The sequence below is a fragment of the Silurus meridionalis genome, chromosome 18 (assembly GCF_014805685.1).
Source record: "Silurus meridionalis isolate SWU-2019-XX chromosome 18, ASM1480568v1, whole genome shotgun sequence".
In the NCBI taxonomy this organism is placed as follows: Eukaryota; Metazoa; Chordata; class Actinopteri; order Siluriformes; family Siluridae; genus Silurus; species Silurus meridionalis.
In genome coordinates, this window is record NC_060901.1 from 28,023,507 (window position 1) to 28,049,309 (window position 25,803).

Genomic DNA, 25,803 nt, shown 5'->3' on the forward strand with positions numbered 1-25,803 from the left:
TGCGTTCAGGTCGCAGTCTCCTCTGGAGGCGTGGGTTGAATCCCACTTCTGACAGATGTCTACCTAGTTGGTCACAATGAACTGAGCCCATGGAGGGGAGACTTGTTGAGTTGATACTGGAAAAACATGAGAGAAAACTATTTAACATGCTGACTCTGTTCGAATTCTACTGTTTGCTTGGATAATGCTCAAGTCTGCTTGTTTGATATTGAAAAATTTTGCCAAAATCTCGACGGATCTAGGCTTTGGACCCGCTGATCAACATCTGCAGAATTAACGGAAGGAGATCTACTGTATTTGACCAAAATTATAAAGTGGCAGCGGTGGGATTCGAACCCACGCTCCAAAGAGACTGGAGCCTTAATCCAGCGCCTTAGACCGCTCGCCACGCTACCAGTAGCGAACGGGAGATGAGACGCCAGCTTGTGGAGGAGATGCTGTCGCAGCCGGCCATAACGCCAGCGGCAAGCACGAAACACGCTTTACAAAGACTTTTGCTCGAGAACAAAGTGATACAAAAACACACAACAGGCTGTGCAGAATTGGTGGTCCATTGCATTGCCCTCTGATTGTCAACAATCATCCACATATAATAACAGGATTTAGACGCAAGTTTTTTGCCACTGTCATTTACCCTGCGAAACAGTCAGAAGTCACTGGACTTTGGAGCAACACAGTGTTTTGACCTACATGGAACTGCACAGTTAATTTGTGAAAAGTAAGGTCCTAGTTTTTATTTATGTTTTGAGATTCATAATTAAACAGTCAATTCAAGACTTTATTCACTGACGTTTTGTGTTGAGTACAAAAGAACTTTGAAGTCCTAAGCTAGTGAGTCGGCTTGTTGCACTCACATCCAAAGTCAAAAGAGCTCAACATAGTCAAAATAACAGAGTACATTCTGAAGATGATTGCTCAACAAAGCGAAGTGAGTCACATGAGAAGATCGCTAAAGAAAGACTTTTAAAGCTGTCTTTTGATCTGAGGAAACCTGCTAGCGGCTGAACAAGACAATAGATGTGTAGAAAACTCTTAGCAAAAGAATACATAGCCAGTAATACATAGAGAGTGATGTCATGAAACTTTCCAACAGTTCTGATATTTTCTTCATGACTCTATTAGCCATCATCTAAAAGTGACAGTAAGTGTTCACTGGATATTTCATCCTGAAAGTCATAGAGCTTGACATAAATAAATCCTGCTCATCATGACTCTAACATGTTTATAAGAAGATTAGAAGCTGTGGACACTATTAAGAATTGTAACAGTGAAAATTTAGTCACATGCCATGGCATACTCAGACAACTCAGTGTTCAAGTCAGGTTGAAAACACATTTATTTAGTCAAGCCTTTGATCAGTAGATTTTTCTTGTGCAAAGGTGCAGATCTGGAGGGAGCATGGATATAGAGTGTTTGGTGAACTGGGATATTTGTATGCTGTCGCCCCCTCACTCTCACACGTTCACTCAGGTTTGTTGACAGTGGTGTGGTGGGTCGTCTCTTATCCCAGAGATCCCTCATATTTGTGTTACCTTCTGGTTCTCCTTTGTGATGCTGCTAGCGAGTCTTGCGAGTCCAAACTGCACAGTGACACTAACTTTCATACAACAATAGGGACACTTAACATTTCATATCCTTCTCTTCCTGTCACCCTCTTCTCCTCTCTCTCTCTCTCTCTCTCTCTCTCTCTCTCTCTCTCGAGTTAAACATGCTCCTGAGGCTCAGTGACCACTGTTCCTGCCCCTCTCTCCCTCGTGGATCTTCCCACTTCATCGCCTGCCTCTGGAAAGTGTTCTCTTCGACTGAGGCCACTCTGTGCAGCTGAGGACGGTTTCTCATCAACACCTTGGGTGGTTCATGAAATTAGTAAGGTACTGAGGATGGATTGGACTGTAGTTAATGTCAACAGTCTGCTACATTGACTCAGGACTATTTGCTTCTGATCATCATCACTGCACCATTGTATATCTGCTACAAATGGACATTCGGTGCAACAGATGAGGATGGGTTCCTCAGAATCTCAAGGTTTCTTCAGCCACTTTTTCCTTGCCACAGTCAGCTTGCTCATCAGAGACAAACTTACATATTCACTTTTAATCACCCATTATCGAAAGCTGCTTTGAAACAATGTTCATTGTTAAAAGCACGAAACAAATAAAAATGAATTGAATTGAATGGCAGAGCACTGCAGTTAACAAAGACGCCAAAGCCACAGAAAAGGCTGTAGAGGAGAAACAACACAGGCTGAAAGGAGAACGCAAGGAAAGGATTGGCAAAAATAACCAAACAGAAGAATGATTTATCCAAATTGGAGGAAAATGAATACAATGTTAATTTAATTAAAGATGAAGAATTGCTATGGTTCGAAAGATGCTTAAGACAGTATGAACGGATTAATGAAGAGTTGTGTGAGTTAATAGATGAAGATGATAAGAAAGCGGATCAAGATGCTTATGAGAACAGATATTCGGAATTTCAGCGTTTTATAGAAGACACAAACAAATGAATTGCAGATGTCCTAAAAGATGAGGAAGATGATATTAGGCCACATGATGTGTGTATCAAAGCTAACTCTGTGGTAAGCCACACTTCAGTACTACTTCTGCAATGCTGAGAATTAAAGCTGAACGTGAAGCACTGTTGGAAAGAGCTGCAGCAATGAAAAAGAGAGAAGCAATAGAACAGGAAGAAATTTGTCTGAGAATTAGAAAACAGCAATTGGAGCTTGAAACTGAGCATGCTGCTTCAGACACCAAACTGAAGGTGAATGAAGAATTTGAAGATGCTCATGAATCTAAATATGATTTATCAGAGCTACCTTTGAACCCCTGATGTGTAGACAAGAAAAACACAATGTAGACGATTATAATCATCATGATCACACTGTTTTTCTACAGATAACCTGCACGAAGTGTTACAGCCTCAAAACGAAGTCACCGAGATGTTCATTAAACAACAGAGTTTGTCTCAACTCCCTCAAAGAGACATATTCACGTTTACAGGAGATCCTCTGACTTACAGATCTTTCATAAGGGCATTCGAGCATGCTATCGACAGTAAAACCAACAGTCATCAGGACCGGCTGTTCTACCTTAAACAGTTCATGAGTGGAGAGCCACTTGATCTCATTCAGAGCTGTGAGCGGAAATATTACAGACATATAAAGAAAGAATGCTTGATAAATCACTATAGTGAAAGGACCATGTCAGCTTACAGCAACAGGTCATATGTATGGACTGTAAAAAATTTTAGATTGTTCATAACATAGTATCTTTGTTTATAAAGATGCTTCATCAAAGAACATTCACGAAGATCAAAGATAAAAGTCACAATAATCCTGTGTCTGATTAGAAAGTGACCAATCTCAAATCATATGTATTTTTTACATGTGCAGATAAACACAGAAAGCACAAAGATAATCAGACTATGTTTTGGATCAAAAGTACAGCGATTTCTGACTGAAGTTCAAAGAAGTTATGTGCCAGAAAGACATTTGTGCTTCAACTATAGCCAAGGACAAGAAAGTGTGCTACATCAGCAGTGTATCTTACTGCAACATTTACTGCAAACAAGTTCAACACAGAGTTCACCATCAAATTTCCTGTACCCTCGTGTACCTGATCACTGAAACACAATTCTAAGACCGATTCAGCTGAAACCAGATTCTGATTCATTCTGATTCTGATTCAGCAAAATTTCTCAATCTGATTGATTCTAAATTTATTTGGCAAAAAAAGTTCTGCTGGAAAATAAAACTTTGGAAATGGAAAATAAACAACTTGTTGCTTCTTTATTTAAAAATTTTTTTTAATAAAAACGTAAAGTTTCTACTTCTCATGAAACAATATCTGTTATTTCTAATATTTCATTTTTGATCACATAATCTAACTGTACCATAATAAGGCAGCCAGAATCCAGCATATAGAGGCTGAGTGAATGTGGTGTGGAGTCTGTGGAGGAGCTTCATCGTATCAGAGACGCTGTAGAAGGACAGAGTTCCTGCACTGTGATCCACATACACTCCTATTCTGGAGGATGATGGAACTTTGAGATCAGTTTTAACTTTGTTGTGCCAGAAATAAACAGAAGAAGAAGAACACTGCAGACTCCAGGACTGATTGTTGCCTCCAAACACACACTCATTACCCCGTCCTTTCCTTCTGATATCTTTATATGAGACTGATATGAACACATTTCTCTCACTTCTCCACTCCACCTCCCAGTAACAGCGTCCACACACACTCTCTTTACTCAACACCTGACAGTAGTTAAATCTCTCTGGATGATCAGAGTACGGCTGCTTTGTCTTTCTGAATGTCACCACTTTGTTCTTCTCAGACAGAATGAGTTTATAATGTACTGTGTTGGGATCCAGAGTCAGATCACAGAAATCTAAACACATGAACAATGGAAATGTTGCTGATGCTGGATCTGTGGTGATCACAAATGCTGAGCTCATAAAACTCGGAGCTACTAACCATATAGACTGTATAAGACTGCAGAAAGAACATCACTTATAATCTTATACTCCAGTAATCATGTTAGTTCTCACTCTCCAGTGTTCTGTATTGTTGAAAGATTTATGATCAAACTCTTGATGTCACCCAGATGAGGATGGGTTCCCCTTTTGAGTCTGGTTCCTCTCAAGGTTTCTTCCTCATAACATCTAAGGGAGTTTTTCCTTGCCACAGTCGCCACGGCTGCTCATCAGGGATAAATACACACTATTCACCTTCACTGTTGATTTGTGTAAAGCTGCTTTGAGACAATGTCTGTTGTGAAAAGCGCTATACAAATAAACTTGACTTGAAATGTGTCAGATATTAAAAATATATTAAAACATGTACTGAAGATGGAGAGTGAGTGTGTGTGTGTGTGTGTGTGTGTGTGTGTGTGTGTGTGTGTGTGTGTGTGTGTGTGTGTGTGTGTGTGTGTGTGTGTGTGTGTGTGTGTGTGTGTGTTACACGTACAGTACAGAAAATCTTCTCTGCTCTTTGGTTCTGAGGGTAAAATCATCTGAACTGCTGCAGCTGTGGAGAAACAGGAGACATATTTTGATGAAGGAAATGAGCTGCTTTGGTAATTAATCACTACTGAATAAATGTTATGAATGAATGATGTTGTTTATGTGACTTATGAACTCTGTCACTCTCTTTGTAAGAAAGGAGGAATAAATGTATGTGTGTCCTTTATTAATAGTTGAGTAGCTGAAAACACTATAAATACAGGAGTAATAAGTGTAACTGCATCTAATGATCATTCCAGTGGAGAAGAACAATAACAGTAAGTTCATATAATCATATAAAATCATTATTGTGTGTTTTGGGAAATGTTTCTGTCTCTCGTCATCATGCTGCAGAGAAAGTAAAGATTCCCAGCAGGACAATTTCTCTCACCATGTTCATGAATTATGATGAATTTCTCCTGGCAGAGTTCCTCAAATCTCTTTTCAGATCAGAGACTGATTTCCTCACTCTATCAAATGAGAGATGTTGATGGACAGTGATGCTGGGTGAGTCCTCACATCCAGAAGATACACTGAGAGACTGGAAACTCTACAGAGAATGAAAACATCATGGAGAAGGAGAAAGGTGGAGAAATATACATGTGACTATATAGACTATATACACTTTGTGTTACCTGGAGGAAATGGAGGTGATCGTGTGTGTGTGAAAGCTGCTCCAGCTCAGTGATTCTCCTCTGAAGATCAGAAATCTCCTGCTCCAGTTGCTCCAGGAGTCGTTCAGCTCGACTCAGTTCAGCCTTCTCCTGATCTCTGATCAGCTCCGTCACCTCCGAGCGCTTTTTCTCCATGGAGCTGATCATCTCAGTAAAGATCTTCTCACTGTCATCTACTGCTGTCTGTGCACTGAGCTGTTAGGACACACACACACACACACACACACACACACACACACACACACACACACACACACACACACACACACACACAGCAGGAGATCCCTGGTTGTTTAGATGAATGAAGTTTGTGAGACAGTTTGCAGGGTTTATTTTGCCTCTGAAGCAACTCTGTTCATGTAATGGTTAATGTTTATGAACTCTGTCATTGAGCTCCTCCTCTTTTCTCTCTCTCACATGCACAACACCAAGAAGTGACTTTCAGTTAGGGGGAAAAGAAACTCCAGTCTTTCTCTCTCTCTTTCTCACTCTGTTTTCCTCAGAAACTTTTCAGATCACAAAGAAAATGGCAGAGGCCAGTATTTCAGTAGATCAGTTTTCAGTGGATCAGTTCAGTTGTCCAGTGTGTCTGGATCTCCTGAAGGATCCAGTGACTACCCCGTGTGGTCACAGTTTCTGTAAGGTGTGTATTAATGACTGCTGGGATCAGGAGGATCAGAAGGGGGTCTACAGCTGTCCTCAGTGCAGACACACGTTCACTCCAAGGCCTGTTCTACACAGAAACAACATGCTGGCTGAAGTGGTGGAGAAACTGAAGAAGACTGAAGTCCAGCTGCTTCTCCTGCTCACTGTTACGCTGGACCTGAGATGTGGAATGTGATTTCTGTAGCGGAGGAAACACAAAGCCGTCAAGTCGTGTCTGATGTGTCTGGCCTCCTTTTGTGAAACTCATCTGAAACCTCATTATGATGTTTCTGGTCTGAAGAAACACACATTAATCGAAGCGTCTGGAAATCTACAAGAGAAGATCTGCTCTGAGCATGATGAATTGTTGAAGATCTACTGTCGTACCGACCAAAGCTTCATCTGTTATCTGTGTGTGACGGATGAACACAGAAGCCACGACACCGTCTCAGTTAAAGCCTACAGAACTGAACAACAGGTGAGAAATGCAGGTCTGATATATTCAGTCTGTTCATAGAAATTACATTATTCATCTAAAATCACAAACACTGCATGTTTCTAATCCTGTCCATCGTCGTCACTCCCAATGAAAATCTCAGCATCTTCAGCTCTGCTACCTCCAGCTCCACCTCCTGTCTTTTACTCAATGCCACTGTCTCTAAACCATACAACATAGCAGGTCTCACCACAGTCTTTATCATCTCATACACCATCAACTATAATATGTATATATATCAGAGATCAGGAGAAGGCTGAACTGAGTGGAGCTGAACGACTCCTGGAGCAACTGGAGCAGGAGATTTCTGATCTTCAGAGGAGAATCACTGAGCTGGAGCAGCTTTCACACACACACGATCACATCCATTTCCTCCAGGAAATAAAGGTACATTACATCCACATTTCCAGGAGGAATATGAAGGTTACAGGTTCATTGGATGTTTCTTAGACTTCAAGAATCCCCATAATTTTAGATTCTAGAAAGAATCTGTTATAAGATTCTATATAAAACTTTACAATTATTGCATTCCTTCACTTCATTTTATTTCTAATTGCTGTATGCAGGTTTTAGTCTCCAGACATCAGAGTCCCAAAACCGACAGACCAAATGTTCCAGCTGATGTGTGTGAAGATTCACTCAGCATCAATGTCAATATCTCATTTGATGCAGTGAGGAAATCTCTCTCTGAGCTGAAAAAGAGACTTGAGGAATTCTGCCAGGAGGAATTGATCAAAATCCGTGAACATGGTAAGAGGATCCGTTCCTGATAAAGTGCATCATGTGATCTACACACATTTCTGATCCACACACAAGCAATGATTTACACAAATGTCTTTTTTTTTTGTAAAATCAATCCATTTTATTTCTTTATTTACAGCTGAGAACATTCAGATTTTACTCTCAGAACCAACAAGCAGGAACGAGTTTCTGAAATGTATGTGTACAACACACACACACACACACACACACACACACACACACACACACACACACTACATAAATATTCTGTGATTAATATCTGATGTTCCTGTTGTTCTTGTGTTTAGATTTCTGTGATCTGACTCTGGATCCCAACACAGTATATTATTACCTCATTCTGTCTGAGAAGAACAAAGTGGTGACATGCAGTGAGACAAAGCAGCCGTACTCTGATCATCCAGAGAGATTTAACTTCTACAGACAGGTGTTGAGTAAAGAGAGTGTGTGTGGACGCTGTTACTGGGAGGTGGAGAGGAGCAGTGATGGTTATGTGTTAATATCAGTCTCATATAAAGATATCAGAAGGAAAGGAGGGGGTGATGAGTGTTGGTTTGGACGCAACAATCAGTCCTGGAGTCTGGAATGTTCTTCTTCTTCTGTTAATTTCTGGCACAACAACGTTAAAACTGATCTCAAAGTTCCATCATCCTCCAGAATAGGAGTGTATGTGGATCACAGTGCAGGAACTCTGTCCTTCTACAGCGTCTCTGATACGATGAAGCTCCTCCACAGCCTCCACACCACATTCACTCAGACTCTATACGCTGGATTCTGCTTTCTCATGTGTAAACCAGGATCAACTGTGAGGTTTTGCAGTCCAAAAGAATAATAGTTGGTGTTTTATGGTCTGTAATTTGGAGCTGAAAGAAACATGTGCTAGGAAATAAATAAAAAAGTGATTTGTTTGTATCATTGTAAAAATCAGATTTAAAAATGATAATTATGTTTTGGTAAAATATATAAATCTATTTTACTCCTTAAAATGTCTATGTACGTGGTGGTGTTTAAAAAAGGATCGAGACGAACTGTATTGTAGTTCTGTCTTTTTTGCTGAATGTCCTCCCTGAGACGCCTTAAACCTGCAGTAGAACTCGTTATTCATGGTCTGATCACTTAATTACTGAACTGGAATTGAGTTGGGGATTTGGTCAGGATTAATGGTGTCCTCAATGTGGAGAAATACAGTCAGATAGCAAACATGCTGTATTGCCAATGTCATTAAGAAATTTCTTCAACGTAGAAAAGAACAAGGAGTCCTGGAAGTGATTTGGGTGGGTTTGGGCCCCACAGTGTCCTGATCTCAATGTCATAGAGTCCTTCTTGGATTACATGAAGAGATAGAAGGATTTGACCTCTATAGAAGATCCAAGAATGTTTGTAAGAACCTACCTGGCGAGTTCCTTCAATAACCTTGTGTAAGTGGACCTAGAAGAATTGATGCTTATTTTGTTGGTTTTCTTTTCTTTTGATTTATTGACAAAAATAAAAAAATTCGTAAAAACCTTTTTTTAAAGCATTCTGACTTTGCAGTATTTTCTTACGTCTACCTAAAACTTTTGCACAATGCCGTATATTTATTGTTTCTGTAAACATAAATAAAAAAATAACCATCATCATCATCGGAATTCACAGACACCTGTAAATACAAGTACCCACAATGCAATGCGTTTGCTTGTACTTTAGCTGTAAAATTGGTGTTGGGGTTTTTTCTGGAAGATTGAGCAATATTGATGGTTTAACACTGATTAAAAATGTCGAAGTTTTGAGCTCATATAAAAAAGTCGGTGTGTCACGATGTGGAGATAAAACGATGAATGAGTTCATCAGTGCATGTAATGTAATGAACATTTTCACTGTGAGGTGACGTAGTAAATTCCAAACAACAAAACCATCCATACGTCAATTCATTTTGTAAATTGAAGAAAAGCCCAAATAATAATGAATTATAATTTACTGTGTTGGGATCCAGAGTCAGATCACAGAAATCTAAACACATGAACATTAGGAACATTAGATATTAATCACAGGATATATTTATGTGAAGTGTGTGTGTGTGTGTGTGTGTGTGTGTGTGTGTGTGTGTGTGTGTGTGTGTGTGTGTGGTAGTGGAAACTGCCATTTGGTTCTGAGAGGAAAATCTGATTGTTCTCAGCAGTGTAGACAAATAAAATGGTTAGATTTTAAACCCAAAACAAATCTGACATTTGAGTCCACTAGAGGGCAGAGTTTCTCAGCTCTAAAACAAACCCATTTCCATCAGAAGTTCCCCTTCAGGAACTAGAGCTGCGTCAAAACGCTATGGGGGAATACCCCTGCGTGACCGCGCTCTGAACCACGTGTGTAATCTGACCAATAGGCTTTTGGGACGTGACGTCATCAGCGGGCGACGTCGCGTAAACAGGAAGCTACAAATGGCTGCGAGATAGACCAGACGCTAGCTTTCAGCTCATTCAGGTAAGCGCTGTTTCGCTGTGTTTTTTCTGATCGAGTGATGGCTGGCAGACAGAGTTTCCGTAAGTGCGTTCATCCGTGTTCGCGTTTCATTACCGGTAAGGATTCGCATGATCGGTGCATTGTTTGCTTGGGAGCGGAGCATGCACAGTCGGCTCTCGAGGGAGTCGATTGCTCGCATTGTAGCCGCATGGCTATGCGCTCGCTCCCGGAGAGCGCTCTTTGAGAAGAGCTCTCTCCCTCGTGGCTCCGGGTCCCGCTCTCGCCGAGGCGAAGTTGCGCCGGCGCTCGTGTGGTTTGCAGGCCGATTTAGCAGCGCGGTTGGAGTCGGATGAGTCCGCTTCAGCTTCGTCGGCTGAATTGAGCTTCGGCTCTATCGGAGAAGCAGGCCCGATTTTTCCCCGATCTGCACGCCGAGGTGTCCAATTTCTGGGAAACCCCGTACTCAGTGCGTACTTCGTTTCACCACTCCTCGCTCTACGCGAATGTGGTTGGGGCTAAGGCGTACGGCTATGGGGCGATGCCGCGTGTTGAAGAGATGCTAGCCAACTATCTCTCTCCTAGCGTGGCATCGTCGCTAAAGGCTCCGGTGTTTCCTACTAAACCGCTACATGCTACATCGGCTTTAGTGGGGAAGGTTTACGCGGCAGCAGGTCAGGCTGCGGGATGTCTCCACACCATGGGTGTGTTACAGGCGTACCAGGCTGACCTGCTACGTGATTTGGATGAGGGACTTAGCTCCGGGGCCACTGACATTGTGGAGTTACGTCACGCTGCCGACTTAACCCTTCGGGCCACGAAACACACGGCGCGGGCCGTTGTTCGGTCCATGGTGGCCCTGGTGGCCACAGAAAGGCATCTGTGGCTCACCTTGTCTGACCTCCCGGACAAGGATAGAGCTGTGCTCTTGAACGCACCGATGGCTCCTCCTGGCCTGTTTGGTGACGCTGTAACAGCGTTTGTGAACAGGTTTCAGAAGTCTAAGAAGCAGTCGGCTGCGTTTCATCAGTACCTCACTCGCCGATCTCGTGGGGCTGGTCGGCGGCAGCCCCAGCCCGTCCTTCGGGGTCCCGAGGGCCTGAGGTCACTCGCCTCCAGCAAATGGGCTGTGGTGCGGAGATCCTGACGATCTCTCGTCCATCCCCCGCACCGCCCCCTCGCCACCGCCACCTCACATCCTGTGGCAGAGTCAACGGCCCGGCCTCCTGGCGATGCGGGTCAGGGACGGGCACCGTAGCATGAGGTGTACACCGCCCCTTCGACCGAAGATCGTCAGGATCTGCACACCACAGCCCGTTTGCTGGAGGCGAGGGTGACCTCAGGTCAGCCTGCTCCTTTTTGGGCCCAGAGCGACGCTTCGGACCTTTAGGTCCTGCCCGCGGAGATCGGGTGGCGACGCTCTGTTTCTGGGCTTTGCGGTGACGCAAAGGACCGGGGTGTCGAGGCAGGGACCGAGGCCTGGGGAATGGCGTCACCACCGCCAAGGTGGTAAAGCTCATGTGGCGGAGGTTTTACAGAGCCCAAGTGGATCTTTTTGCGACCCAGGAGACCTCGCACTGTCCCCTCTGGTTCTCTCTCTCTCGCCCAGCCCCATTAGGGCTGGATGCCATGGTGCAGTCGTGACCGAGGCTACGCCTGTACGCCTTTCCCCCGATCGCTCTGCTCCCTGGAGTTCTGGAGAGAGTTTGCCGGGATGGAGTCGGTCTCCTCCTGGTAGCGCCTCGATGGCCGAGCAAACCGTGGTTTGCAGATCTTGTGTCCATACTCGAGGGCCCTTCATGGGAGATTCCTCCAAGGGGGGATCTTCTCTCGCAGGCGGGCGAAACCCTGGTTCACCCCCGCCCGGAGTTGTGGAAGCTGTGGCTGTGGCCCCTGAGGGGGCACAGTTCGTAGCGGCCGGTCTCTCCACCGAGGTGGTGGAGACCCTCCTCCACTCCAGAGCTTCATCCACGAGGATGAACGCCGCACGATGGTGACTGTTCACGTCCTGGTGCGAGCACCATGGCCTGGATCCTGTCAACTGCCCGGTTGGTTCAGTTCTGGAGTTCCTACAGGAACAGTTTGCCGCAGGGTTATCCCCTTCGACCCTGAAGGTTTACGTGTCCGCCATCGCGGCATATGGCTCCCCGCCTGCGGGACAGTCGTTGGGTAGACACCCACTAGTGACACGTTTCCTCCGCGGCACCCAGAGGCTGAGGCCCGGGATGCGACCCAGAGTGCCTGTCTGGGATCTGGCGGTTGTGCTGGCGGCTCTATCTGAGCCCCCCTTTGAGCCGTTAGCCGATGTGGCCCTTAGGTTTCTGTCGATTAAGACCACCTTCCTTCTGGCAATTTCCTCCCTGAAGAGGATCGGGATCTGCAGGCTCTGTCCATGGCCCTGCCTCGCCTGAGTTTGCCCTGGCATGGCCAGGGTGTTTCTCTATCCGAAACCTGGGTACGTGCCTAAGATGCCTTTGGCTCCCTCACGTCCTGTCGTGATGCAGGCATTCTGCCCTCCTCCGTTTACTGCCCCTGACCAGGAGCGACAGCACCGACTGTGTCCAGTGCGAGCGCTGGATGCTTACCTCCGCAGGACGAGTCCTTGGAGAAAGTCGGAGCAGCTGCTAGTCTGCTATGGCCCTAATAGGAAAGGTTTCCCGGCCAATAAGCAGACTTTGAGCAGATGGGTTGTGGATGCGATTGTGTCGGCTCACGAGTCCTCTGGCCTCCCCGCACCGCTCGGAGTTCGAGCTCACTCCACCCGCAGTGTGGCGGCCTCTACAGCCTGGTCCGCTGGAGTCCCACTCCAGGACATCTGTGACGCAGCGGGTTGGTCCACCCCGCTGACCTTTGTCAGGTTCTATGACCTTGACCTCAGAGCCACCCCGGGCTCCTCTGTCCTGCGTGCTGGTGCAGAGGCCCTCACTCTCTAGGCAGGGTCTGGTCAGTGTGGCGTGATTGGACACTCGTTCCCATAGCGTTTCGCCGCAGCTAGAGTTCCTGAAGGGGAATGTCCCTAGGTTACAAACGTAACCCTAGTTCCCAGAGGGAACGAGATGCTGCGTCTCCGTGCCACACTCCCTGCATCCCTGCGGCGCTTACCTACTCTCGCAGGAGCTAGCATCTGGTCCATCTCGCAGCCATTTCTAGCTTCCTGTTTACGCGACACCGCCCGCTGATGACGTCACATCCCAAACGCCTATTGGTCAGATTACACACGTGGTTTAGAGCGCGGTCATGCAGGGGCGTTCCCATAGCGTTTCGACGCAGCGTCTCGTTCCCTCTGGGAACTAGGGTTACGGTCGTAACCTAGAGTCGTTCATCGTTAACTGTGCTGTGATTTGGTGCTCAGGAATGAAGACCATGTCAGACCCCATGTCCGAGTAAAGATAACAATTAAGTGGCTCAAAACTCAAATTACTTTTAGCTATTCACTAATTAATTACCAATAAGATTCAAAACTTTAAATAATACATAAACAAATTAAATGAAGACATCTTCCAGTCATGAATGAGAAGGAGCAAATCAGATTTATTGCAGTCACCTCAGGCCCGTCCCATAGAGCTCTCGGGAGAGAACCATCCTGACAGCAATGGCACCCGTCAGCTTTCACATGCGAGTGCGAATTTGATATAAACAATCCTTACTTTTTATATCTCACACCTAGTGACATTTACATATTTTGTCTAATATCTCCTCCCTCACAATTTACATCATTCAATACATTCATACAATCATTTTACGCGGCTTTGCATATCCCACCTTTTGTTTACGTGTTTTCACACATTTCCAGAAGGCCTCAATCACCTCCATACGATTCTAATTTACAAAAAAAAAATCTCTTGATAGTGACCTTGTCTTAAAAAAAACCCTGACTGTGCACTTTGTACACAACAATGCAACAGATCATCCACCTCAATATTCACACCTTTTCTTAAAATCTTGTCTTGGTTTTTATTCCTATGTCTGCAAATCATCCTTTGTTTACTTTTGTGTAGACTTGTTATAGAATCGTGTTAGGTTTTTTACTAGTTTTACAAACATGGGCTTTAGTTTTAACACACCAGCACTTTTCTCCAAATGCTTTTCCTATTTTTCGTAGCTCTCGTCCTTTACTTATGTTTTTTCTTAAAATCTTCTTAAAATATATTTCTTATGCCATAATACTTCTTTATAGAACATTTCCTGTCTTGCTCTCATCCTGCCTGTATCTTAAGCTCATGCTCTCATAGAAACATCTTACTTCCTGTGTGCTTTGTACCTCTTATACAAATTCTTGCATGTGTGTTGTGCCTATTAACCTATTTCTCTTCTCATTTTCTATATTTTGATATATTTTGATATGATTTTTCCACATAAGTTTCTACTTGTGTTTTGAATATATGTGCATATGCTGTTTGAGTATAGTTAAGGCATGTTGCCTGCATGCTGCGTGCTTATTTGACTATTTTTATTTGACGTAATATTTTCCTATCTTTTCCTTTGCCTGGTGTACGTGGTCACCACTTTCTACAGGCCATGGCATATATCTGTTTTCTGGAGTGACTATCGATCCTCATATGCGTCTCTATTTTCCACCTCGAACATCTCTTCCGGTTTATACTCATGGCGCCTCTACATTTTTCCCCTTATTTTTTGAAAACTGCAGGTTTTTCTAATCCCTAACCAAATCCATCAGCCGTATCTGCTCACTGGCCTTTATAACATGTATTACATTTACAAGCATTGTGATGATATAATGTATGCTAAACTTTATATGTGATAAACTTTACTCTAAAGCATGATTATTGATTTTGTCTGAACTCTCTTTCTACACCGAGTTCTCTGTGAAGCTGAGTATTATACTCTATTAATGCTGAGTCATGGTTTTATGTATTAAGCTTGGGTTTAAACTAATATAAGCGATGTTATATGTTATCTGAAGCATATTGCTAAATGATATTATATATTACTAGATTTTACTACTGATAGCTGAAGCTGACCTCAGCTAAATTACATGGGTGAACTTTATGCACCCTATTGTGCAAGATGAGTCAAGAGTTCATGTGGTCTCTCCGTTTTTTCCGCATAACCGAGGTGTTTAACCACATAGGCAGCAGATGTGTATCAATATCTTTGTCTGTCATTTACTGAAATTTTCTGCTATGTTCTATACATGACTTCTGACTGAATTTTGCACAGTGCACGAGATGCACCTGCACTCACCAACCCTATTAAACCCGCCTTCTCTACTATTATTGCTGTTATTATTATTATTTATTATATTTATTATCATTATATTATAAACCGAAGGATTTATGTACATAACCAGTGCTAATGGAAGAGTTTATTATTTTTAAAACAGGTTCAATTACCTCTGGAATGATCTGTTTGAGGAAACTTGTAGGCAGGGGATGGAGAATGCAGGTTGATGATTGTGATGAGGAAATAAAGGAAATTAAGTCATTCTCATGAATAGGAGTAAAACTTTGTCATTAAATGTCTGTTATAATTACACTGCTGTCTACAGGGTTTTTTTATAAAAGAATTTGGATTTATATTAATCGTTTGGATTTCTTGCCTGAAAAAAATCTGGAATATCAGGAATATGCTTGTTATTTTCTATGATGGTGGAGAAATATTCTGATCTAGCAGCACTAAGAGATTTTCTATCATTTAGGAGGCTCAACATTCATGTCAAGGATCATCACCTGGGACGAAACTTTGGTTTATGAATACGACCCTGAGACGAAGCAACAGTCTTGACAGTTGAAGAGACCGTCATCTCCATGACCAAAAAAGATCAGGCAGATCTGCAGCTCAACCAAGTGGATGCTCATCATCTTTTTCAACATTCGCAGCATTGTGCAGCAAGAATCCTTCCCCCAGTGGCCAGACCATGAATAGCGAGTTCTACTGCAGGTTTTAAGGCGTCTCAGAGAGGACATTCACCAAAAAAGACAGAACTACAATACAGTTCGTCTCTATCCTTTTTTAAATACCACCACGTACATAGACATTTTAAGGTGTAAAATAGATTTATATATTTTACCAAAGCATAATTATCATTTTTAAATCTGATTTTTACAATGATACAAACAAATCACTTTTTTTATTTATTTCCTAGCACATGTTTCTTTCAGCTCCAAATTGCAGACCATAAAACACCAACTATTTTTCTTTTGGACTGCACAACCTCATAGATGATCCTGGTTTCGACAAGAAAAAGCTGAATCCAGCGTATAGAGGCTGAGTGAATGTGGTGTGGAGTCTGTGGAGGAGCTTCATCGTATCAGAGACGCTGTAGAAGGACAGAGTTCCTGCACTGTGATCCACATACACTCCTATTCTGGAGGATGATGGAACTTTGAGATCAGTTTTAACGTTGTTGTGCCAGAAATTAACAGAAGAAGAAGAACATTCCAGACTCCAGGACTGATTGTTGCCTCCAAACACACACTCGTTACCAAATCCTTTCCTTCTGATGTCTTTATATGAGACTGATATTAACACATTACCATCACTGCTCCACTCCACCTCCCAGTAACAGCGTCCACACACACTCTCTTTACTCAACACCTGGCTGAAGTATTTAAATCTCTCTGGATGATCAGAGTACGGCTGCTTTGTCTCACTGCGTGTCACCACTTTGTTCTTCTCAGACAGAATGAGGTAATAATTTACTGTGTTGGGATCCAGAGTCAGATCACAGAAATCTAAACACATGAACAACAGGAACATCAGATATTAATCACAGAATATTTATGTAAAGTGTGTGTGTGTGTGTGTGTGTGTGTGTGTGTGTGTGTGTGTGTGTGTGTGTTGTACACATACATTTCAGAAACTCGTCCCTGCTTGTTGGTTCTGAGAGTAAAATCTGAATGTTCTCAGCTGTAAATAAAGAAATAAAATGGATTGATTTTACAAAAAAAAAGACATTTGTGTAAATCATTGCTTGTGTGTGGATCAGAAATGTGTGTAGATCACATGATGCACTTTATCAGGAACGGATCCTCTTACCATGTTCACGGATTTTGATCAATTCCTCCTGGCAGAATTCCTCAAGTCTCTTTTTCAGGTCAGAGAGATTTCCTCACTGCATCAAATGAGATATTGACATTGATGCTGAGTGAATCTTCACACACATCAGCTGGAACATTTGGTCTGTCGGTTTTGGGACTCTGATGTCTGGAGGCTAAAACCTGCATACAGCAATTAGAAATAAAATGAAGTGAAGGAATGCAATAATTGTAAAGTTTTATATAGAATCTTATAACAGATTCTTTCTAGAATCTAAAATTATGGGGATTCTTGAAGTCTAAGAAACATCCAATGAACCTGTAACCTTCATATTCCTCCTGGAAATGTGGATGTAATGTACCTTTATTTCCTGGAGGAAATGGATGTGATCGTGTGTGTGAAAGCTGCTCCAGCTCAGTGATTCTCCTCTGAAGATCAGAAATCTCCTGCTCCAGTTGCTCCAGGAGTCGTTCAGCTCGACTCAGTTCAGCCTTCTCCTGATCTCTGATCAGCTCCGTCACCTCCGAGCGCTTTTTCTCCATGGAGCTGATCATCTCAGTAAAGATCTTCTCACTGTCATCTACTGCTGTCTGTGCACTGAGCTGTTAGGACACACACACACACACACACACACACACACACACACACACACACACACTCTTACTGGGACTCTAAATGACTCGATGTCCATGTTGTGTGTGTTTCTAGGAGCAGCTCCGTCTCTGCTCACTGCTCACCTTTATAATGTTCACAGCCTGTTTCAGCTCCTGCACCTTCTTCTGCTTCTCCTGGATTCTCTGCTGGAATTTCATCTGCTCCTCCTTCAGCTCAGTCTGAGGACAAATAAAATACATATTATAGTTGATGGTGTATGAGATGATAAAGACTGTGGTGAGACCTGAGATGTTGTATGGTTTAGAGACAGTGGCATTGAGTAAAAGACAGGAGGTGGAGCTGGAGGTAGCAGAGCTGAAGATGCTGAGATTTTCATTGGGAGTGACGACGATGGACAGGATTAGAAACAAGCAGCTTATTGAAGAGTAAAAGACTGGATGTTGGTGTTTAAATGTTCAGCACTGTGAGCTAAATGTGTAAATGAACGACAGATTAAAAAGTGAACGATTCGACACTGTAAAGGTGTAAAATGAGGTTCAGATGGTTGTTGGTTGAATTGTTCACTGACTCCTCTGAACTGATACGGAGACTTTTATTTTACACTTCTTTACTAACAAACACATTCAGTAAAGCAGGAGAGTTTCCAGATTTTCATTCCAACAAATCAGGAGCCAGAACTGATCAAACTCATCAGACTGAGAGAAAATGATTGAATAAGTGGAATAAAAGTTTGTGATTTCAGATGAATAATGTAATTTCAATGAACAGACTGAATATATCAGACCTGCATTTCTCACCTGTTGTTCAGTTCTGTAGGCTTTAACTGAGACGGTGTCGTGGCTTCTGTGTTCATCCGTCACACACAGATAACAGATGAAGCTTTGGTCGGTACGACAGTAGATCTCCAGGACTTTATCATGCTCAGAGCAGATCTTCTCTTGTAGATTTCCAGACGCTTTGATTAATGTGTGTTTTTTCAGACCAGGAACTTCATAATGAGGTTTCAGATGAGTTTCACAAAAGGAGGCCAGACACATCAGACACGACTTGACGGCTTTGTGTTTCCTCCTGCTACAGAAATCACATTCCACATCTCCAGGTCCAGCGTAACAGTGAGCAGGAGAAGCAGCTCGGACTTCAGTCTTCTTCAGTTTCTCCACCACTTCAGCCAGCATGTTGTTTCTGTGTAGAACAGGCCTTGGAGTGAACGTGTGTCTGCACTGAGGACAGCTGTAGACCCCCTTCTGATCCTCCTGATCCCAGCAGTCATTAATACACACCTTACAGAAACTGTGACCACACGGGGTAGCCACTGGATTCTTCAGGAGATCCAGACACACTGGACAGCTGAACTGATCCTGATCTACTGAAATACTGGCCTCTGCCATTTTCTGCACTTTACACACTGAGGAAAAAAGAGACAGAAAGAGAGAGAGAAAGACTGGAGTTTAGTTTTCTCCTAACTGAAAGTCACTTCCTGGTGTTGTGCATGTGAGAGAGAGAAAAGAGGAGGTCATAAACATTGGTTAATGTTCATAAACATTAACCATTTCATGAACAGAGTTGCTTCTGAGTCAAAATAAACCCTGCAAACTGTCTCACAAACTTCCTTCATCTAAACAACCAGGGATCTCCTGCTGTGTGTGTGTGTGTGTGTGTGTTGCTGTATAACAGTGAAAATGAGGATATATATATATATATATATATATATATATATATTAACACATACATGTACACCCTTATACACCCTTATGGATCTTGACTATATGGTTCATCGACATCTGGCCATAACACTGGTATGTGCTTTGTGAACACACCACATTTAGTCTCAATTTGCTCTTATAATAAGCTCCATTCTGTAGAGAAGATGTTCCACTAGATTTTGTGGAGATTTTCAGATCTTTAAAGAAGTAGATGCCGACCCCGCAAACATCCCGACCCATCTAGAGACGTACCAGTGCCAATTGGATCCCACTTCATGAGGAGTTTGGACACTGGACCTCCTTGAGTGTTTAAAGGCTCTGCCTTGGAGAATCTCGTGTTGCTCAGTAGCTCCTAGTTTTATACCACAAATGACTGTAAAAGACTGTAGAAAGAACATAACTAATAATCTTACACTCCAGTGCTCATGTTAGTTCTCACTCTCCAGTGTTCTGTATTGATTAAAGACTATAATCACACTTTTGATGTCACCCAAATGAGGATGAGGTTCCCCTTTTGAGTCTGGTTCCTCTCAAGGTTTCACCATGGCTGCTCATCAAGGATAAATACACATCATTCACCGTAACTCTTAAAATTCTGTAAAGTTCTGTAAAGCTGCTTTAATATACACACAAATAAAACATAATTTTACCATTATATAAATGAATTGTCTACATTAAAATAAATGTGTTGCCTCCATTTCGGTCACATTTGCTATGGAAATTGATGGTTCTGTGTGGACAAGAAGGAAATATTACCCAAAGAAATGAAAAAAAAAATGGTGAAAATTCGGTTCAGAACCTTTTTCGCTTGCAGCGGAAGCTTTTCAGCTATAGGAGGTGTATTTTATCGATAAAATGAAGATAAACTGAGATACAGGACCAGATTGGGATGAGTCCATCACTGTCATTTTAGTGTCAGTGTGTGTGTGGGCCGGGACTCGATGGCTGTCTGGGTGTCCAGATTGTTGTTGGAGAGACGGTCGGAGCTTGTAATTTAATCACGCCGGTATTGGATTGCAGAGCAATGTTTTATTTCGTTCCAGCTCAAAGTGTCTTAAAATACAACATGCCTAATATGCTAATTGTGACGTAAATGATGTTTTAAAAATATCGGTAGAACTCAATTTTATTGTTGATCAGCATCATTACATTCAGCAGAAATATCATTGATTAAGGAATGCTTATAAAATATCTATTTCTTTCATTTTATATTTAAAAAAATAACGTTTTTGAATCATTTTATATTTTAAAAGTCACATAATTCTGATTATAGATAAACTGTAGTAATAAAAATGTAGTATTCAAAACAGCTATTTGAAAGGTGTGAAGCCCTGCCCACTTCACAATCATATCACATCGTGTATTTCCTGAAATTCCCCGATTCCTTTTGGGGTTTTTTTGGTACAAGACTTCTAATCACATTTGATTCTCTTGGATATTGTTTTTCTTTTTTTCTTTAGCAGTAGTTTTTCCTCAAAGTTATATTTCGCTCATTCAGAAACTTAAACCTGTAAAAAAAATTAATTCCAGAATAGAATTAAAAGTTTATTTCTGAACTTTTCTGAATATTCTCTGAAATGTTGATCATCCAAAACTAAATCGCATAAAACTGATTTTTTATAACAAATTGTATTTTCTTGGTAAAAGAGCAACATCACCATGAACCAATTTATATTTAAGTCTCCATGAGGGTTTTAGGGGGTTGGGGTCTGTGGTCTGAGGGTGTGTGTGTGTGTGTGTGTGTGTGTGTTTGCTCATATACTTGTTTATTTTTGTTGATTTTCCTATCATGTTTTTAAATGAATGAAATAAATGTGACTGTGTTTTTTTTTACATTTTCTTTTATCCTCCATGCAGTTTTTGTTTATAACAGAATGGTGAACAAACATGACATAAAATAATGTACGTTTTACAATACAGTACAGATTTTTTGCATTTACAACATTTGGCACATAATCCTGAATATATGCAAATTTACAGTTGGAAAATGAATTCAACATGGAATCCTTCGCATATCCTTTGGGATCCTTCATCTCTTGTGTTTAAGTTCCGTCAAAAAGTATATATTTTAACATCGGATTGCGTTTCCAAATTCTCTCTTCTCCGATAGCTGTGTGTACAATTAAAAGCTTAACATCTCTTTTGAACTTTCAGACTTTTCCTCATGATGTCCAGCTTTTTTTGAAAAGTCACTCTTCTGAAAGTCCTTGTAAATTTCTCTGCGACCAAATGAATTTCTCCTCTGTCAGCTGTTGTGGAATGAAAAAAAAAACAGCTCTTAAAGCCACATTATTTAGTCAAAGGACATAAAATGCCAATGTTATTATACGCCTGTTTGATGGCCCCCGGTGTCCCCAACTTGAAATCTGATTGGTTAAAACAACAGCTTCAAGCAACATGTACTTAATTGATACTGAAGTCTCACGCAGGTTCCTTTGACCACATTAACACATGATGTCATGGCTGAAATCTGATTGGTTGGAAACTTTAACCAAAACGTACTCACACGTGAGAGAAACGCTATTAAAAACTATTGGAAATAATTGAATACATACTCATGGACAAAAATATATTAAAACTTACATCAGTGATTCTGATCGAGTTTAAACCAGAACAGAAGGCCTTGTTGGCCCTAATGGCCTTCCACTAGTAAAATATATACCAAATAAGGTAATATTTTTATTTCATGTTTTGCACTTTGTTTACTCACTGATATAAAAATCTCTGGTCATGTGACCAAATATCTTACATATAACCATGTTCGCATGATGGCAGAACATAATATGACTCTTACTATTTTGTGTTGTAGGTAGGTGTTTATAAATAGGTTCGGTGTGGCTTCAGGGGTGAAAGATGGCAGCAGCTGCCCCCCGAAATAAGCCTCGCTGCCCATATCTGTATCTTTTTAAAGGTTCATTACTTTGCTTCTGTGTTCCTGTGTTCCACCCAGTCGTTGCATTTGAGATATGTGATATCACTCACACACACACACACACCTCTAACAGTAGATTATTAACTATAGCTCAGTGCGGGGGTATAAACAGTTACACGTTTACAGACTGTATGGGTTTGTGTTTCCAAATTACACCAGGCGTCCATTCAACACGAAGCCATATTTGGTGCCTTGACCATATAAAAAGCTCTATGATGCTCTTAGTGGCCAAAGCAGGTAACTACAGTTTCTGAAACACAATATCAAGGAGAACAAGCATCATGTTTATATCAGTGGGAGGTCATGCATTTCACAATATATGATATTGTGATTTGTGGTGAGAGTAGAGAACAGGTTAAGAAGAGCCTGGAGAGGTGGAGGTACACGCTGGAGAGGAGAGGAATGAAAGTCAGTAGGAGTAAGACAGAGTACATGTGTGTGAATGAGAGGGAGTGTGTTAGAGAAGTGAAGAAAAGAGTGCAGGCAGGGTGGAGTGGGTGGAGAAGAGTGACAGCAGGAGTGATTTGTGATAGAAGAGTATCTGTGAGAGTGAAAGGAAAGTTTATGGGACGGTGGTGAGACCTGAGATGTTGTGTGGTTTAGAGACAGTGGCATTGTGTAAAAGACAGGAGGTGGAGCTGGAGGTAGCAGAGCTGAAGATGTTGAGGTTTTGTTGTGAGTGACGACGATGGACAGGATTAGAAATTAATATATTAGAGAGACCATGCATGTAGAACGTTTTGGAGACAAGGCGAGATTGAGATGGTTTGGACATGTGCAGAGGAGGGACATGGGGTATATCGGTAGGAGAATGCTGAGAATGGAGCCACCAGGAAGGAGGAAAAGAGGAAGACCAAGGAGGAGGTTTATGGATGTGGTGAGGAAGACATGCAGGTAGTTGGTTTGAAAGAGGCAGATGTAGAGGACAGGGGGTATGGAGACGGATGAACTGCTGTGGCCTAATGGGAGCAAAGGAATATATATATATATATATATATATATATATATATATATATATATATATATATATATATTTTGCCTATCTATCTATCTATATAAAATTATATCTATATATATATATAAAATTATATATATATATATTTTGCCTATCTATCTATCTATCTATCTATCTATCTATCTATCTATCTATATAAAATTATATCTATATATATATATATATATATATATATATATATATATATATATATATATATATATATATAAAATTATATATATATATATATATATATATATATATATATATATATATATATAAAATTATATATATATATATATATATATATATATATATATATATATATATATATAGGCAAAAATGACTGCAGATTTTATTTTATATTAATATTGCAAAAGTATCGGGACACCTGACATTTTCTGCCATAAGTTCTTCTTCCCCAAACTGTTTGCACAAAATTGAAGACACACAATTATACAGCATGTCTTTGGATGTGTTAGCATGAAGTTTTCTCTTCACTTCAACTAAAAGACCCAAACCTGTTCCTGCATGACGATGCCCCTGTGCACAAATCCAGTTTCATGAAGATCTGCTTTACTTGGGTTCGAGTTGAAAATCTCCTGCTATAGAGCTTCAAACAGATCGACAACGATGACGAATTACACAGAGCATGTAGTTGAGTTAAAGTAGAGAAACTGTAGGTGAAATGTGACTCCAGTAAAATTACAAGTGTCCCTTTAAACAGTTACTTGAGTAAAAGTATAAAAGTATTTGCTTTCAATTGTAATTAAGTATCCAAAATACGAATATGATTTATTACGGCTGTAATGTTCCTATTATAATTTTTATCACAAGACTCTTTACTTAATCAATAACGTGAAAAAACTCTGTTACTTTTAGCACACGATCTAATAATGAATGATATTAATGAGTTAAACACTGATTGATATCTAATAAATGATCATGAGCCCAAAACCTTCTTTTCAACGACTACAAAAGAAATAATGCAAATGAGGCCAAGTGTGTTGTGGTGAGTTCGAATCTGGAGTTTCTTCCATCATTTATTCCTCTCCAAATTACCTGCTTGCTGTTAAACTGATGCTGAACTGTATGTTGGTGATAAGTAGATACACCAAAAGAAAAAGTTGTAACTGAGTGATGTACAGTGATTAGCGTATTTCATTAGATGCATTATCTTACACTCTCCTCATAACGAGATGAGTGATAGAGCAGCATACACACCTTTATCTTTTGCACATTTTCACCTACTTCTTTCCTCTTTTTTATGAATTGGGCTCTTGAGGGTTTAGCCCTTTTTTTTGTCATCCATCATTTTAATGTGGATTCAGTTCTCCTTACTGACGAGACGTCACCCAACCCCCCACCTCTCCTTCCTGAGGGTATGATTCTGAATGAAGATTATACAGTAATTCTCAGATATCGTTCCAGAAAAACCCACGATATCCGAGTTATTATTGTCGAATTTTATCACAGTTCTAAAAATAAGAATGGAAATTCTTTGAAATGCAAGAATATGAAAAACTATGTAAATTCTTGAAGTTCAAGAAGTATCCAATGAACCTGTAAGCTTTATATTCCTCCTGTAAATGTGGAGGTAGTGTACCTTTATTTCCTGAAGGAAATGTGATCATATGTACTGTATACCTATACTTCACTTTCTACACCTAAAATTTTACCAAAATCTTGAGGAATTCTGCCAGAAGGAATTCATCAACATCCCTCAACATGGTAAGAGGATCCGTTCCTTATAAACTGAGGGAAGTTTTAAAGCTGTGAGAGAGTGAAGTCGAGGTGGTGGTCTGCGTCGAAACGCTATGGGAACGAGTGTCCAATCACGCCACACTGACCAGACCCTGCCAAAGAGTGAGGGCCTCGGCACCAGCACGTAGGACAGAGGAGCCCGGGGTGGCTCTGAGGTCGAGGCCATAGAACCTGACAAAGGTCAGCGGGGTGGACCAACCCGCAGCGTCACAGACGTCCCGGACTGACACTCATGTGCACCCGGCCGCAGAGGCCGCCACACTCCGGCGGGGCGAGCCCTGACCGCGATCGGAGCGGGGACCAGGACTCGCAGCCGAACAACTGCACCAACCACCTCCAAGGACTCGTCCTGTGGAGATAAGCACCCAGTGCTCGCACTGGACACAGCCGGTCTCGTAACCCCTGGTCGGGGCTATAACAGAGGAGGACAGAATGCCTGTAACACGACACATCGTGTGGGAGCACCCGGCCTCGTGTAAGAACACTCCGGGCACGCCAGGGGGCAACTCCAGGTGGGACGAGGCAACTGCCAAGTCCCAGACAGGCACTCCAGTCGTGACCCGGGCCACAGCCTGGCGCGCGGAGAAAGCGTGTCACCAATGGGACCTACCCAGCGAACACGGAAACCCTCAGGGTCGAAGGGTTAACCCTGCGGCAAACTGTACCTGCAAAACACCAGAACTGAACCGACGGCAGTCATCTGGGTCCAAGTCATGGTGCTCACACCGTGACGCGAACAGTCGCCATCGTGCGGCGCACGACCTCCTCATGGAGGGAGCTCTGA

At 41.9% G+C, this 25,803-nt stretch overlaps 1 protein-coding gene and 1 non-coding gene across 2 annotated transcripts; both read right to left on the bottom strand.

Annotated features, from left to right (window-relative positions):
* Window positions 1–315: 315 nt before the first annotated feature.
* trnal-aag lies at window positions 316–395 on the bottom strand. The gene has a single exon. It is a non-coding gene; the product is annotated as a tRNA-Leu (tRNA).
* Window positions 396–3,829: 3,434 nt separating this feature from the next.
* LOC124401081 (tripartite motif-containing protein 16-like) lies at window positions 3,830–19,091 on the bottom strand. The gene is given in 7 exon segments (XM_046873059.1): window positions 3,830–4,392; window positions 4,971–5,024; window positions 5,397–5,447; window positions 5,450–5,555; window positions 5,641–5,874; window positions 17,749–17,844; window positions 18,424–19,091. Coding segments are annotated over 7 exon segments (1,659 nt in total). The 5' UTR covers window positions 19,015–19,091; the 3' UTR covers window positions 3,830–3,865.
* Between the last annotated feature and the right edge of the window lie 6,712 nt (window positions 19,092–25,803).